Below are 17,366 nucleotides of genomic sequence, written 5' to 3' on the forward strand. Positions count from 1 at the left end.
AAAGCCTTTTTGAAATCGGACACTGTGGTTGGATTAACGAGAAGTGTATCTTTAAAATGGTGTAAAATACTTGTATGCTTGGGGAATTTTAATTATGAGATTTCTGTTGTTTTGAATTTGGTGCCCTGCACTTTCACTGGCTGTTGGCGAGATGGGAGCGTCCCGAACGATCCCAGAGAGGTTAAGAGTAGCTGCTGCTTTTTCACCTCTCATCTTGCTGGAGTGACATTTCCAGTAAAGGCTCTTGTTGGAGAAAGATTTTGGATATGACATGTATCTGTATGAAAACACTGGAGGCATGTTGGAATTGTGTATCAGTTAGGCCTTGGACTAGATTATCCTTGCCATTTTATTTGTACAGTAGAGTATAGTCAATTGTTACTAAAAGATCTGTAAGAAAAACTCTGCATGTTTTGTTGCTTCGTCTTTTACATTTTACGTCTTTGGATCGACGGGAGGCCTAATTTGTACTGATTGACTGTCCCACAACATCACCTACTGTAAATATTGTACCTTTTGGTAGTAACATTTTGATCAGTTGAAAGGCTTCCTATTCATATCGTACTCAATACCAGCACAGCACTAAGAGTTTGTATTTGAGTCTGAGGTATTTTCCACAATCTGGAATCAAGGCTTAAGCTTCCTAAACTAACTGTCCTCTGAGCTCAAAAGGTAAATCATAGTCGTTTTTCTCTGGTCGTTGCTCAACCACCGGATCCTTCCTTCTGATTGGCTGCTGTGGGGCAGTCAAGCCCCTCCCACTTCCCTGTTGGAGAAGAAAGCTGTGTCAAGAAGGTGAGAGACTTGACGATACTATATAGCACCGTAGACAAAATCCTAACTTGAAATAATGTTGATGTGAAACTTCCCATCCAATCTCTATGTTATTTGGGAACAAATCAAGGTGATAAAACACATCTAGTCCAATATGTGAAACTATAAGGGTCATCACCCCTCAGGGATCAATAACTAGTACTTTATCCCAGTGGGGTTGTGCTGACCTGAGGGTAACTGGGTGGGGGTGGTCTCCACTCTCGCCTCTGCTCTGGTAACCAGGGGTCAAACTGTGAAGGAGGCAGTGGGAGAGACAACCCCAGCACGTCCTGATACATGCCCCAGTCTCTCACCTCCTCATACTCATGGCCTATGGGCTCTAGTGGGTAGCAGCGGCCATCTTGAAAAAGAGAGCCAAAGAGGTAATTTGAAGTTAAACAGAGAAATGTCTCTGTCTTTTCTCTTGTGATGTATTATTCATAGGTAGTATTTTGGTTTCTCTCACCTTGCCCTTGTGCGCCCTCGGGGTGGGGGTAGAGAGAGGGGTGGTAGTCACTGGTGGGGTAGTAGTAGTGGGAGCCCTCCTGGGAGGACAAAGACCATAGATGAAAACATAGACAGATGCTGTACTGTACAGTCGTGGCCAAAAGTTTTGAGAATGACACAAATATTAATTTCCACAAAATTTGCTGCTTCAGTGTCTTTAGATATTTTTGTCAGATGTTACTATGGAATACTGAAGTATAATTACAAGCATTTCTTAAGTGTCAAAGGCTTTTATTGACAATTACATGAAGTTGATGCAGAGAGTCAATATTTGCAGTGTTGATCCTTCTTTTTCAAGACCTCTGCAATCCACCCTGACATGCTGTAAATGAACTTCTGGGCCACATCCTGACTGATGGCAGCCCATTCTTGCATAATCAATGCTTGGAGTTTGTCAGACTTTGTGGGTTTTTGTTTGTCCACTCTCCTCTTGAGGATTGACCACAAGTTCTCAATGGGATTAAGGTCTGGGGAGTTTCCTGGCCATGGACCCAAAGTATCGATGTTTTGTTTCCCGTGCCACTTAGTTATCACTTTTGCCTTATGGCAAGTTGCTCCATCATGTTGGAAAAGGCATTGTTCGTCACCAAACTGTTCCTGGATAGTTGGGAGAAGTTGCTCTCGGAGGATGTGTTGGTACCATTCTTTATTCATGGCTGTGTTCTTAGGCAACATTGTGAGTGAGCCCACTCCCTTGGCTGAGAAGCAGCCCCACACATGAATGGTCTCAGGAAGCTTTACTGTTGGCATGACACAGGACTGATGGTAGCGCTCACCTTGTCTTCTCTGGACAAGCTTTTTTCTGGATGCCCCAAACAAGCGGAAAGGAGATTCATCAGAGAAAATTACCTCATTACTTTACCCCAGTCCTCACCAGTCCATTCCTTGTACCTTTTGCAGAATATCAGTCTGTCCCTGATGTTTTCCTGGAGAGAAGTGGCTTCTTTGGTGCCATTCTTGACACCAGGACATCCTCCAAAAGTCTTCGCCTCACTGTGCGTGCAGATGCACTCACACCTGCCTGCTGCCATTCCTGAGCAAGCTCTGTACTGGTGGTGCCCCGATCATGCAGCTGAATCAACTTTAGGAGACGGTCCTGGTGCTTGCTGGACTTTCTTGGGCTCCCTGAAGCCTTCTCCACAACAATTGAACCGCTCTCCTTGAAGTTCTTGATGATCCGATAAATAGTTGATTTAGGTGCAATCTGACAGGCAGCAATATCCTTGCCTGTGAAGCCCTTTTTGCGCAAAGCAATGATGACGGCACGTGTTTCCTTGCAGCTAACCATGGATGACAGAGGAAGAACAATGATTCCAAGCACCATCCTCCTTTTGAAGCTTCCAGTCTGTTATTCGAACTCAATCAGCATGTCCTCGTCAACACTCACACCTGCGTTAACGAGAGAATCACTGACATGATGTCAGCTGGTCCTTTTGTGGCAGGGCTGAAATGCAGTGGAAATGTTTCTTTGGGGATTCAGTTCATTTGCATGGCAAAGAGGGACTTTGCAATTAATTGCAATTAATCTGATCACTCTTAATAACATTCTGGAGTACCGTATATGCAATTTGCCATCATACAAACTGAGGCAGCAGACTTTGGGAAAATTAATATTTGAGTCATTCTCAAAACTTTTGGCCACGACTGTACATGGTGACTCTGTAGAGAGACACATGACAAACAGTATATTTTGTTACACTAGATGTATTGTATTATAACTCAGGGTTAGCTAACATCTCTGAGGAGAATTTGCTTGCATTAGATCCTATTCTAACAATAGTCTCTCTCTGCCGGTGTTGTTATATTCTACTTACCATTTTTCTGCAGGGTTCAATGCCTTGTTGGCCTTTTACAATGTGCAATTTCACCAGGATCGAAGTGTATTTTGCATGCTAATTGTGGGCTATCGATCTCCCTTTCCTACTCTGAAAACAGCCAAAGGTGTTTATTAGTTTATCTCTCCTCTGTTTCCCTCGTTATGCCTGACTCCTCCACTTCCTCTCTTCTGACTGATCTCCCCCTTCCTTAATCCTTCCTTTTCTGTTCACCTCTCCACCTCTGTCTGCTAGCATCCTCCTACCTCTCATCCCTCCTGTTTTCTCACTTTATTCTTCTCCTATTCCTCTCTAAGCCCCTCCCTCTGTCTCTTCATTTTGTCAACTTCCTCTTCTCTGCCCTTCATCCACCACACCGTACTGTGTTTTTCACTCTCTCAGTTATTTCCCTCTCTGTCATCCCCCTTTCTCCCTCTTTCCTCTCCTTACTCCCTCTTTCCTCTCCTTACTCCTTCTCCTCAGTTGTGCAACTCACTAAGTATCCCCCTTTTTCCCCTCTCTTTCCTCCACCCCGCCTCTCCCCACCTCCTCCTCCCCCTCGCTCTCCTCTTACCCCAGCGTAGCTCTCGTAGACGCTGCTGTCTGGTTCTGATCCGCTGTCGATGAGGAGGGTGCGCTGGGCCGCAGGATTCACCAGTTCTCTGACCTCATACCTGGTGGAGCCGCTGGCAGTGGACACAGTGGACCTGGATATGACAGACAGAACAGCGTCTAACCTTCTCCATTCTTTTTGACTTTTCTGTATCTTTTTTAATTAGAAAACACAGCATCACATCCCGACTCCCAACCACCCACCCACATCCTCCCATCTCACTCTTTTATTTTTTTCCCTTCCATTTGTAATTTAAGACATATCAACATCAGCCAATCAGCACCCTCCATCCCATCACCCACCCACTCATCGTATGTCACTCTTTCTTAATCCTCAGGGAGAAAATAGCTACATACAAAGACATGTACACTACAGTACAGTGCACAAGAGCATAGCACTGTCAATGCCATATGGCGTATTGCATTATAAGTATATTCGGATGTGACACCTGTATTCGCGCTGTTGCTTTGCCCCCTAATTGCAAAGTTAGACTGACAGGAGAGTCTGCTTTACTCTTTTGTTGCTACATTACATCATACAAAACGGGAGACTTTTGTCCATCACAGGGTCCTGTAGTTTTGCTGTTGTGGGTACTGGGTGTGGTCTGTCAGTAGGGCAGGGTTTAGGCCTCTGAGAGGGGATTGGACGTATAGTCATTTGTCTGTACCCACTGGACTGGATTGGGTGCTGATTAGCCTGGACAAACAGAGACAGACTAAGATGATGACTCACCCATCTTCACTCTTCTTCCCATCTGAAACACTGCCTTTACTCTCTGGAGAAGAGAGGGAGGGAGAGAGAGTGAGGGCAAGAGTGAGAGTGAGCAAGAGCAAGAGTGAGAGTGAGAGAGAGAGAGAGAGAGAGAGAGAGAGAGAGAGAGAGAGAGAGAGAGAGAGAGAGAGAGAGAGAGAGAGAGAGAGAGAGAGAGAGAGAGAGAATAAAATAAATTAGGTGAAGGGAAAGATAGAGGGAAGAAGTGACAGTCTTGGAGGATGGTTGCAGAGGGAGGGAGGGACAGATGGGTGTGTTTGGAGGGAAAGGAGGAAGAGAAGAGATAAGAGAGAAATAGCGGGAGAGAGAAAGAAAGAAAGAAATGAGAGATGCATTAAGATTCAGGCTCAGCTCTTTGGTGACTTGGGCAGAGGTTTCTGAGACAGATGCAGAAGAAAACAGTCACACAACCTTGACCATGGTATTGCCAACGGTTACCTGTCTGGCCCCGCCTCTTCTTCCACCTCAGACACAGGAAGCAGCCCAGCCAGTTGAGAGCCAGCAGCGGAGCCCCACCAACCACCGCCATGATCACAGTCTGATACAGTGACAACCCTCTTGTCTCTGGTTTACAAGAGAACCAAGAACATTAATGAGTTGATCCACCATGATGACATCATAGGAAGCAAGATCCAGGAACAGGGTGTTCGGTTGTAAATAATTTTTGTTTGTATGATTAATAGCTTTTGTGTGATTAAGGGGAAGTAGAAAGAGGCCTTAAGTCTCTGGGGATGTTTTTGTATTGTAAGGTGATAGTAAAAGTAGAGAGAAAGGGTTAGTTGATATTAGGGAGTGTGTAGTTTTAGATAACTGTCTGTTAGGGTTCCGGTGACAAGATAAGAGGAAGTGGTGCCAACAGTGGTTGAGATGATTGAAACTCCTGGGTCATGGTTAACAGCTGACCATGTCCTTAAGCTCCATGGAACGTGCTGTGTGATGTGAGTGGAAAACTACTGATATATCATTGTATGGGTGGGAAGCTTTGCTGGGATATAAGAGTGCTGCGCCACTCGAAAGGCACGTATACGGCTGCACCACTCGATGGGCGCCCATTACAGCTGTTGCGTCTTTGGTATTTAACAATTGAATTTCACTCTGAGTTTTGACTCTTTTGTGGTAAATATGTTTATTGCATAATGAGTCAAACTTATTAAGGGATAATAATAATCAGTATGTAAGCTGGTATCTCACTTCCTTTATTGATAGAAGACTAACAGAAGGAAAGAAAGTAGCATTTATGACCACGGCTGCCATAACTACAGTACCATTACTCAAAGAGCACACATTTAAGGGCATTTGAGGTGCATACTGTATATTAACATGATTTAGCCAGCTTAGAAAATAGGTGTTTTCCATAGTTCCAAAAAATATGAAGTAAACTTACCTTCCCCTAAGGGATCCTCTTCCTGGACTGCTCCTTCCCACTCTGGTTAGAAGAACCATGGAAGACAGGGGAAAAAACATCAATGCTGTTCTAACGCTGCAAGATAAACCTGGGTCAAATGTCAAATGACATCCTATTCACCATATAGTGCCAAGACTATTAATGTTCTACAAAATGGGGCATAGGATGTCATTAGAGACATAACCTGATCTCAACACCAGCTGGGCAGGAGTCCAAACCATCTAATGTCCGACCATTGTCCCTCTCCTAGCTTGGACCCAGAAGTCATGTTGTGAACTTGCTCTAGACTGACCCTCGGTGGTGATGGTGAGTACTGAGTTGTTGTCTGCGTAGCCGCTCTCTCCCATGGAGTTGAGTGCGTTGACAGAAAAGTTGTATGTAGTGGCGGGCGACAGGCCTGTCACAATGAAGATGTTTGCTCTCGGAGGGAACACATCCACGTAGAGGAAACTCACAGAGTCAGCCCAACGGTACCTGTCAATCAACAGTATCTTAGTCAGTACAGGGATGGGCTCTAACCTGACAGGAGTGAAATGGAATTGACCCTTGATCCAGACCGGTTCCTAATATCCCTATCAAGGATGTGTTGGTTTGTTATGAATGCAAAGAAGAGATCACAATATTTGACACATCATGTTCGGCCAAACTGTAGTCAATGCTCTATCACCTGACACGGAATCTCTGCTCCAAGCCCCCATCGAAGCCTGGGATCCATTCTAGAGTTGCAGAGGCATGGGTGAAGCTGACCAGGTGGAATTCTGAGGGAGGATCTGGTTGATCTGTGTGTTAGAGAGAGAGATGGAAGGTAAGAGAACGAGAGAGAGGGGGGGGGGGGCAGAGAAAGGGAGAGAAAATTGGGGAAAACAGGGTGGGAAAAATGTAGAGAAATGGAAAGAGAGAGAGAGAAAGAAGGGGGGTAGATTGAAGGGTAGGTGAAAGGATAAACAAAAGAATGACAGAGGAAGAGAGCAGAAGAGAAGGAGAGAGTTCAGCACTAGAATGAGAGAGAGAAGCTGTGCTTGCAGGCAAGCAGGCAGCTCTGTTTGCAGAGTAAATCATTTCCATTATCAGTTCCGCTCATAAGATACGAGGTTAGAGGGGTCAGTCTTATTTGGATCTGTCTTTTTTAAATCCAAACAGCGGCAGCGAGGCGGGCAGGGATAGAATACAGCCTTCTTTCCTTTCCCGGCCTTCTGATGATAAGGAAGCATAAAACATTTATTATCGCTGCGTCAGATTAATTATGAATATTCAAGGCAGTAAAAAAAACAGAGGGAGAGAAAAAAACAGCAGTGAATATTGAATTGTATTTCACGCTTTTAAACGTTAAATGTGTCCAATGGAGGCTAGGGGGCTCGCTGGGAGCAGGGGCCGTGTTGACATTGCCGGCGTAGGAATACACTTGCTAGTGAGCCAGAGGGCGACTCAGCCTATCTGACAGAGCGAGGAATTAGAGCTATAGGCAGGGGATAAAGGAGAGATACTCGGGTGTCTGACACTGAGGACTGACACTGAGGACTTGCTCTTCCTACAGTCGAGAGAGACAGAACATTTTCTCTATAAGCTGGAGGGTCCTCCCACACTAATAAAATCGTGGACATGGCAGCACATACACAAACGCACAAACACTATGGATGTAGCTAAATTAGGACCAATGGGACTTTAGCAGTTGGCTGTAAAGTACGTGTTTTACATCATAGCAACATCCCTGGGCCCTGATGTCTGACTTAACCTTTGACCTTTTACCCATTCACACACACACACATACTGGTGCTGAGCAGTTGGATGTTGAGTGTGTCTTCTCCCAGAGTGTTGCGAGCAGTGCAGGTGAATGCTGCGTAGTCCAGCGCTGCACTCACATTCACCACGGTTACCGTGCTGGTGTGTAATGAGCCCTCCCTAACTGTCTTTTCCTGGTACCTGCAGTACACACACACACACACACACACACACACACACGCACACACACACGCACACACACACGCACGCACGCACACACGCACACACACACACACACACACACACACACACACACACACACACACACACACACACACACACACACACACACACACACACACACACACACACACACACACACACACACACATAATATGGCTATAGGGCAGACAGCAGGCACTGTGACAGGTATTTGCATAGGGAGAGGCAAAGTCCCAAATTAAGATTTAATGGTGAGATACTGAATGAATGTATAAACTATGGAAACAAATCTAGTTATCCAACATCATGAATATTTTGCCACATTCTCATGACACAGTAGTTTAAAGTTTCGACATTGTTAGGGTCATGTGTGACTGACTATGTTTGAGTACGTGAGCGTGTGTGTGTGTGGAACGGGGAGAAGGTGAGAACCAGATGGAGAGTGAGGGGTGGGATTTGCTCTCACCTGGGGTGTATGAAGTCTATGGGCACGCCATTTTTAGCCCAGGAGAAGTGGAGCCGCGGGATGCCCTCTCCCTGGCACACCACCTCAGCTGTTCTGGTGCCATCCCCTCTGCTCGCCACCTTATTCCACTGAGCCCCCTTCTGGAGCTCCGGCTTAACTACACAGGAAAGGACAAACACACAGCCAGAGATGTTCACATTGTACATGTACAAACAGAAATGGATAGACAGAAACATGGAATACAAGCAAATGAATACAGATATGCATAGACATAGTGAATGGTGCCACACAAACAAAGACACCCACAACACTTTTCCACTCCACTGCACCCATGATGTATTCACACGACATGATTGATAGATCTTGGTAGAGCTCGTTAGACTCACAGCGCACCACCAGCTGGACTGAAACGCTGGCAGGGGGCTCTATGTTGTTGTCGGCAGTGCACTGGTAGTGTCCGGCGTGGGCCCGAGTCGCCCCTTGGATGGTCAGCTGCCCAGTAGCCTCATCCTGGCTCTGCTCCCCCATCTCCTCCATCTCCCCCTCACCCTGAGGAAGACAGGGATAGTGGCAAATGAGAGGAAGACAGGAGGACAGCATGCACATCTTCGTACACCCCCACCCCCTCCTGTGCAAGATCAGTACAGGTACTCCAGGGGGGAGTGGAGAAAGAGAGAGAGAAAAAGAGTAAGAGAGACAACAAAAAAGAGAGCAGTAGATACAGGATAGAGAGCGTACGTTGATGAATGTGCCCTTTAGTTGCCGCACCATAATGAAAGCAATTTTTCTGGATTTGGGCCAAGTGTGGAGCCGGGAGCCGGGAGTGGTGGGGCGGAAGGATAGTTAGAGCCGCTGAAATATGGCACATCTCTGCATTTAAGAGGGGGAGTGATAAACGGTAAGAAATGGTCAAATAAAAGAAAGGAGGCCAGATAAAGGGAAATCAAATCAGGAGAAAGGAGAGGTGAGATGAGATGGGGATATGGGGGTTCTCACCAGCCATTTCCAGGAAAACATGTCAGTGTTGATGATGGGGTTGGCATCTGCTACACAAAACAGGTCTGCTGTCTCCCCCACGTCCACATACACTGGATCCTTCTCCATCTTCACACTAGGGGCATCTGGGGAGTAGACAATAAGAAAGTAGGACGAGAGAAACAGTAGGAAAGTCAAATTCTACTTTAGAACTTAAGGAACAATCAGTCACTCACCACCCACCGACCTCCAACTCTCTCTCTAATTCTATTCATTCTATTCTATTCTATTCTATGCATCACTGATCCTACAGACACCCTGTACATACTGTAAATAATGACCTTTCTCTAAGTGACCACTTTATATGAAATATTTGCCAATCAATTTAACCCCAGTATATTTTAGAACTGTCCCATCCCCCTACTGTCAGACACCCCTGCCCAATTCAATGTCCCTAAATTGGGCCACATCACCCTGGAGGTTCCCCATTGCATGCCGCCTGTCCTCCACTTTAACTTTGAGCGAGACAGAGGCAGGGAGGGTGCAGTCATCATGGCCCACTTTCCCCCCTTCCATCCCTCCTTCAGTCAGTCACTATGTCCTGAATACAGCAGCACTATGACTCCATCAACATACTGTAGTGTAATCCCTTTCCACCTGACTGTGTGCTCTTCTCTTCCTGTGGGTATCTACTTATAACAGTAGTGGCATTAGTGTCCCAATGCCCCCGTCTGTGTTCATACACACAGCACACTGAGACACTTACGGCCTTCTCACACACCACATTCATTTTAACCAGGAACAACATTGTTAAGTAGGCTACAGCGCCACCCATTAAAGCTATTACAATCCTCTATACATTATGGAAACCTCCAACTGTCAGGTTCCATCGGATCAGGACAGCGCTGTGCTGTCTGTCCATTAGGCTTGTACTGTACTGTAGGTTTTACTGGAACATTCAGACCTACATTCAGAACAGTGCGATTGTTACATCATTAAGAGGGCAGTGGGATGGGGATGTGTCGGTCGGTGGATTCAAGGTTGTGACAGAATTGGTGTTTTTGGGTATACAACACTAGCATGTAATGTAGGTGGCTTGATGAACCACACTCGCATGAGGACTGAGTAACCTTGCCTGTCCTGAGTCCTGAAGACTTGTGTTCAATCCCTGAGCTAATGCCTAGACTTGACACACGGTGTTGAGGTGAGTAGACAGACCAGATTCAACGCCAGTGAGACTTACACTGTACGTCCAGAGTGATGGTGGTATTGTCAGACCCCACCTCGTTGGTACAGTTCACAGTGTAGACCCCGGTGTCTCTCCTTGTCACATTCCAGATCTCAAACGCTGTGCTCTCAGTAAAGTGGTACCGAGGATCCATTTCTGTTCATAAACGCACACACACACACACACACACACACACACACACACACACACACACACACACACACACACACACACACACACACACACACACACACACACACACACACACACACACACACACACACACACACACACACACAGCCATCCACAGCCACACAAAAATATTCATTATAAATGCATAAACCACATGTCCCTAAGCCACTCATGGCTTATGAGTGACATCTAATGCTATATTATTGATTGGCCTGGCAAAATTCCCACAGAAACAACAGCCCAGGTGACAGACCACCACTGTACCACAGCACCCCTCCTTTAATGGCTGGGTAACCCCTCCGGGAGGTGGGTGCAGTGGTGGAGGTTGAGGTGGGAGGTTAGGGACAGGAGAGTGGTGGCTGTGGCCCGATGACAGGGAACTACAGACTACAAAGGGAAGCACAGCCGAGAGCTGCTTAGTGACACGAGCCTACCAGACGATCTTCTATGCTTGCTTCGGGGGAAATAACACTGAAACATGCATGAGAGCACCAGCGGTTCCGGAAGACTATGTGATCACGCTCTCCGCAGCCGATGTGAGTAAGAACTTTAAACAGATCAACATTCACTGGATTACCAGGACGTGTACTGCGAGCATGCGCTGACCAACTAGCAAGTGTCTTCACTGATATTTTCAACCTCTCCATGTCCAAATCTATAATACCAACATGTTTTAAGCAGACCACCATAGTGCCTGTGCCCAATAACGCTATGGTAACCTGCCTATATGACTACCGACCCGTAGCACTCACATCTGTAGCCATGAAGTGCTTTGAAAGGCTGGTCATGGATCAACATTTACACCATTATCCCAGAAACACTAGACCCACTCCAACTTCCATACCTGTCCAACAGATACACAGATGATGACATCTCTATTGCATTCCACACTGCCCTTTCCCACCTGGACAAAAGGAACAACGTGAGAATTATATTTATTGACTACAGCTCAGCGTTCAACACCATAGTGCCTTCAAAGCTCATCAATAAGCTAAGACCCTCGTACTGAACGTGTCCATCTGCAACTGTATCCTGGACTTCTTGACAGGCCACCCATAGGTCAGGAAGGTAGGCAATAACACATCTACCATGCTGACCCTCAACACTTAGTCACCTCCTGTACTCCCAGTTCACCTACGACTGCGTGACCACGCATGACTCCAACACCATAATTATGTTTGCTGACGACCGACAACAACAACTTATAGGGGAGGAAGTTAGAGATTGCAAGAACAACAACCTTTTCCTTAATGTCAACAAGACAAAGGAGCTGATCGTGGACTACAGGAAACGGAGGCCAAGCACGCCCCCATTCACATTGATGGGGTTGTAGTGGGGCTGTAGTGGGTCGAGAGCTTCAAGTTCGTTGGTGTACACGTCACTAAGGATCTATCATGGTCCACACACCAACACAGTCGTGAAGAGGGCACGACAACATCTCTTCCCCCTCAGGAGGCTGAAAGGATTTGACATGGGCCCTGGCTGCATCACCGCTTGGTATGGTAACTGCTTGGCATCCAACCGCAAGGCACTATAGAGGATAATGTGTACGGCCTAATGCTCCCTGCCTTCTAGGACCTCTATACCAGGCGGTGTCAGAGGAAGGCCCTAAATATTGTCAAAGACTCCAGCAACCCTAGTCATAGACTGTTCTCTCTGCTACCGTACGGCAAGTGGTACTGATGCACCAAGTTTTGAACCAACAGGACCCTGAACAAGCCATAAGACTGCTAAATAATTAGTTAAATAGCTAACCAAATAGCTACCCGGACCATCTGCGTTGACCCTTTTGGCATTAACTTTAAATATGCTACTGCTACTGTTTATTATATGTCTCTTTATTCCTTGTTCCATGTACATATCAACCTCGTACGCCTGCAAATTAACTCGGTATCGGTACCACGTGTACAGTGTATAGACAAGTTATCATTACTCATTTTGTATTTATTATTACTTTTATTATTGTGTTTTACTTTTCTATTATTTCTCTATCTTTTTTCTCTCTGCATTGTTGAGAAGGGCCGTAAGGAAGTAAGCATTTCACTGTTGTTTACAAAGCATGTGATGAATAAAATACAATTTGATTTGATTTGAACGAGAATCACATCAGGCAGGTTCACATTGCTGACCGACCTGCCATGTTCTATTTAGAGCATGAATGGCGGCTGATACGAGCACAGTTGCTAGCTCAGCTGTAGAGAGTTGGCTGGCTATGTAGAGATACCACAGGGAGAAAGGACGAGAACAGGGTGGATCACCTTTGTGCAGCTCCTCCTTGCGGTAGAGCCAACTGCAGGAGACGTCATCTGGATTGGCCGAGACCAGCAAGGGAAGGATGGCTGTATCATCCTCCACTACCTGTATCTTCTGGGGATGGTCAGGGATGAACTCAGGGGGATCTGACATACACACACACACACACACACACACACACACACACACACACACACACACACACACACACACACACACACACACACACACACACACACACACACACACACACACATGCACACAAAGGGGAAAAAACATACAAGCGCAGACACAAAGAAACCATGTCAGCCATGAAAGGCATGAAAGGCGACAGCAGTGCAAATGAAAGAAAAACCTGTTGAGAAGCGGTGTCCACCAATATCACAAAAATACTGAATTCACACAGGAGGCCGGGGTGAGAGGGAAGGAGAGAGAGAGAGGTAGGTAGAGAATGAGGGCGGGAGGGAGGAAGGGAGAGGGACAGGCATTAAAACACAGAGTGACAGTAGTGTTGTCCAACAGCAGCTGCACACAAACACACAGTGACATTCCTTCATGCTCACACGGAGCAGCAGGCTTTGAAGAGCTGGCTGGCTACAGCCTGTGAAACGGCATCAAAGAATAACATGGCTGTGCTGCAAAGCACACACACAATTAGAACACACTGCCACAGAGCCTGACTAACCCACAGTCACAACAAAGGAATACAGTAACACACACGCACACACACACACACACACACACACACACACACACACACACACACACACACACACACACACACACACACACACACACACACACACACACACACACACACACACACACACACACACACACACACACACACACACACACACACACACACACACACACAAACTGCCTTCCATGCACACTATCGTGTCACATTACCATCATGCTTCAAGCCTCACACACACCAGCACACACTTTCTTTTTCTCCTACTCATAACTGTGCACACATTTTCAATACTTTATTTGGATCCCCAGTGAAACAAATTAAGTATTCACAGTGAAACAAATAAAATATTCACAGTGAAACATATAAAGTATTCAAAAGCTCTGTATAACACACAGAGAGAAATAGACACATGTATACAACCCACACACTCTTCACCACTCACAGAGGACGTTGAGCTTGTAGAAGGTGTTGACTCCCTCAGACAGCAGAGAGCTGTAGGCCTGACAGGTGATCCTCTGGCCATGGTGCTGGGAGGACAGGGGGAGGGACAGAGTACTGCGTACTGATATGCCCCCAAACGTTGTGTTCTTAGGAGGCAGATCCGCCCCTTTCAGCCTGGGAGAGGGAGAGATGAGAGGAGAACATTTGGCGGGTCTACTGAACATTCGATAAATCCGTGGCAGGGTTGCTGTTTTAATTAATAAAATAACAACTTCACATTTTTTCTGTGCTCTGACAGTTGATTAATTTATTCTGTTGTGTGTGCGTGCCATCAGAGCGGCACTGAGACAGGCTGCTTGCACAGAATGCTCACAGTGGTGCTGAGGAAAACGTCAGAGAACGATAGAGGCCTCTTGTGGCCAAATGGCCGTTTTATCATGGGCAGCGTCAATGAGGGCTTCCACCATGCTTCCTCCATTTTAAAGTAGTCAAAGTATTTAACTGGGTGGGGATTACTATGGGTTGTAGCCTCGGTGGCGGTGCCCATGCTGTCACAGATGCTATAATGGCACAGATATAAAGATTTGCCCTCTATCTATTTACTATCTTGTAAAACGCATTATCCTCTCCTGCTTTCCCTCTTCTTGCTCTTCCCCTCATGTGACTTTCACTCACTACTCACCGATCTTACCTGGGCTAGCTAGCTAACTAACGTCTACACGTAATGGCAGCGTTTGATAACACAATTAATGCAAGTGTAAAGCCAACTTATAGAAAACAGTTCACAAGTGAAGTTACATTTATGTCAACAGGATATTGTTGTCTAATCATTCACGTTAGCCCATGGATGGATTTTGACTCAGCAAGTCTGTGTTGATGAGGGCAGTCCAAAACAGACCCATCGTCCAGCAGGTAGAACAAGGCTTTTCAAAACTTAGTTAGGCCTATTGCTTGCTTTAGTAAGCTACAACTTGCTTTTGTCTTTTCAAATGGCTGCATGCAATCACGTAATTCTTTGAATAGGCTATGTCATTGGGATAGGCTACTACTGTCTATAGGCCTATATGCCCTAGGCCTACTACTAGTCATAACAATGAAATCAATTGATATGATCTGGCGGTTTGCGGGCGGGTTTGGGTACAAAATACGGGCTGGGTTGCGACAGCTTTCTGTCATGATTGGTGGGTTACGGTGCAGCCGCGGTATTGTGGCAGGTGCGGTTTGCAAAAAATGGTCCTGCACAAGACTGTAGTCTAGGGTCTCCATTAACTCCACGGCCCACAGACCGGCTCTGCTTAACCTGCCCTCCCCTCACCTGGTTGAGCCCAGGCTCCAGGAGATGTTGGCCTGGGGGTTGCTGCTCCCAGACAGGCAGTCCAGACTGAGGTTTTGGCCCCGACGCAGCTCCTTCTGCTTGGCTATGATTGTCACACTCACTGCAGGGACTGGGGAGGGGTGGAGGGGTAGAGGAGAGAGGACAAGACACCACTGTCAACATACTGAGGCTGCTGATTCCGTGTCTTTGCAGCTATATCTTGAATCTACCTATCATCTTGAATTAATTACCTATCATCTTGAATCTACCTATCATCTTGAATTAATTATCTATCATCTTGAATATAGCTAATGCTTTCCTCCTCTATTAGTCAGGTCCATAAAGGCTAGTATTAATCCACTCATGCCCAGAGCCCGGTCTGTAGGTCTGTAAGACTCACACTGGACCATGAGTTTGACAGAGGCGTTGAGGACAATCTTGGCCTTATTGGTGGCATTACAGCGGTAGGTAGCCATGTTGTCACTGGGCTGGAGGCGCACGGCCAGTTCTTTGGACACGCCTTTATCAGAGGGCACCTGTTTGGGGTAGTCTGATAACGCCTTATCATCCTGCAGTGTGGAGAGGAGAGTAGAGAGTGGAGGACATGGTACTGTACAGACAGAGAGTCATAACTGTTACAACCTTTGACAACTTAACCAATCAAAATGTATGTTGGCATACAATACACACATGTACACACCTTGTACCAGTTGAGGGTTCCTTTGGGACTTCCCCCAATAGAGAAGCAGATGAGGCGTATGATGGTTCCTGATCTCAGAGGAAGCCCTGGGGGAGGGGCTTCTATCCACACTTTCTGAGGAGGGTCTGGGAGGGGAGGGGGAGGGGAGGAGGAGAGAGAGATAGGGGTGAAGGGGAGTACCGAGAGGAAGGGGAGAGAGAGGGGGGTGTAAGGGAGAGAGACATGGGGGAGGGAGAGAGAGAGAGAGAGAGAGAGAGAGAGAGAGAGAGAGAGAGAGAGGAGAGAGAGAGAGAGAGAGAGAGAGGGGGGGGGAGGGGGGGGAGGGGAGGGGGGGAAAGAGAGAGGGGTTATGTCTATATTGTTATAGTTACATAAAGCACAGATTGAGAGTGTTGCAATTGTTACTGTATAATGCATAGTTATGTTCTGGTTGTGCAAGGTTTTTTCACGAATGTACTTGTCATAGTCATTCAATAGAGATTCCCTACAACCATTAGGCTTGTAGGGTTGTTGTTGTCACAGTCCTATCCAGAGACTCACAGAAAACAATGAGGTTGTTGGACTGGCTCTTGGAGAAGCGTGTGCCCTTGTTGAAGGTCTCACAGGTGAGGGGCAGCCCGTTCTCCTCCCGAGAGACAACATGGGTCAGGTTAGACATGGTTGTCTTCCCCCCGTGGTCTCCCTGGAGACAGGAAAGGACACATGACAACGTCAGGAAGAGACAGGAAGTTCTAGTGTCCTTAACATGTTCCTTTAAAAAATGTTAAATACACAGTAAGCTGCTCACAGGAAATACAATAATAATACTGTTTTGATGATGGAATGAGCTTTGTGTCTCTCTAACTCTTGTGCTCTACTTACATTGTGCCTGGTCCCTGATAATAAACAAACAAAAAAATCACATGCATATACTTCTTCCTGCTCGCAAAACCCGTAATAAATTTAATCAAACCCCTATTTGCTTCTGCACGATGCTAGTCATGTCTGCTTTGCACGCAGGGTTCATCAAGGCTTTCATTGAGATGATTAGTGCAAAAGCCTTTTCCAGAGAGAAACAGACACAAGAAGGAACGCGTTCACAAAGAACCACCACTGAGGTGTCAGTCTTTATTAACCCTCAGACGTATTCAGGCACATTAAAGCTGGATAGAATGCAGCAGTAAATGCTAGATCAAATGAAAATTATTTCTCCAAATGAACAAAGAGCCGAAATAATGGTTCTCTCAACTCCC

The 17,366-nt window shown here is 46.3% G+C and overlaps 1 protein-coding gene across 1 annotated transcript in view; it reads right to left on the bottom strand.

Annotated features, from left to right (window-relative positions):
• Positions 1-310: 310 nt before the first annotated feature.
• Positions 311-17,366, bottom strand: part of nphs1 (NPHS1 adhesion molecule, nephrin) — a 59,568-nt gene continuing 42,512 nt past the window's right edge. Inside the window, exons 11-30 of the mRNA XM_052489937.1 lie at positions 16,675-16,816; positions 16,135-16,259; positions 15,835-16,003; positions 15,435-15,564; positions 14,121-14,293; positions 12,984-13,124; positions 10,549-10,689; positions 9,327-9,451; positions 8,717-8,879; positions 8,331-8,487; positions 7,692-7,843; positions 6,591-6,702; positions 6,216-6,397; positions 5,903-5,944; positions 4,957-5,082; positions 4,480-4,522; positions 3,709-3,841; positions 1,280-1,358; positions 1,002-1,174; positions 311-766 (exon numbers count right to left, since the gene is read on the bottom strand). Of these exons, the coding sequence (XP_052345897.1) occupies positions 644-766; positions 1,002-1,174; positions 1,280-1,358; positions 3,709-3,841; positions 4,480-4,522; positions 4,957-5,082; positions 5,903-5,944; positions 6,216-6,397; positions 6,591-6,702; positions 7,692-7,843; positions 8,331-8,487; positions 8,717-8,879; positions 9,327-9,451; positions 10,549-10,689; positions 12,984-13,124; positions 14,121-14,293; positions 15,435-15,564; positions 15,835-16,003; positions 16,135-16,259; positions 16,675-16,816 (2,631 nt within the window). The 3' untranslated portion in view covers positions 311-643. The remainder of the gene's footprint in view (positions 767-1,001; positions 1,175-1,279; positions 1,359-3,708; positions 3,842-4,479; positions 4,523-4,956; positions 5,083-5,902; positions 5,945-6,215; positions 6,398-6,590; positions 6,703-7,691; positions 7,844-8,330; positions 8,488-8,716; positions 8,880-9,326; positions 9,452-10,548; positions 10,690-12,983; positions 13,125-14,120; positions 14,294-15,434; positions 15,565-15,834; positions 16,004-16,134; positions 16,260-16,674; positions 16,817-17,366) is intronic.

This window comes from Oncorhynchus keta, chromosome 31, assembly GCF_023373465.1.
Source record: "Oncorhynchus keta strain PuntledgeMale-10-30-2019 chromosome 31, Oket_V2, whole genome shotgun sequence".
In the NCBI taxonomy this organism is placed as follows: domain Eukaryota; kingdom Metazoa; phylum Chordata; class Actinopteri; order Salmoniformes; family Salmonidae; genus Oncorhynchus; species Oncorhynchus keta.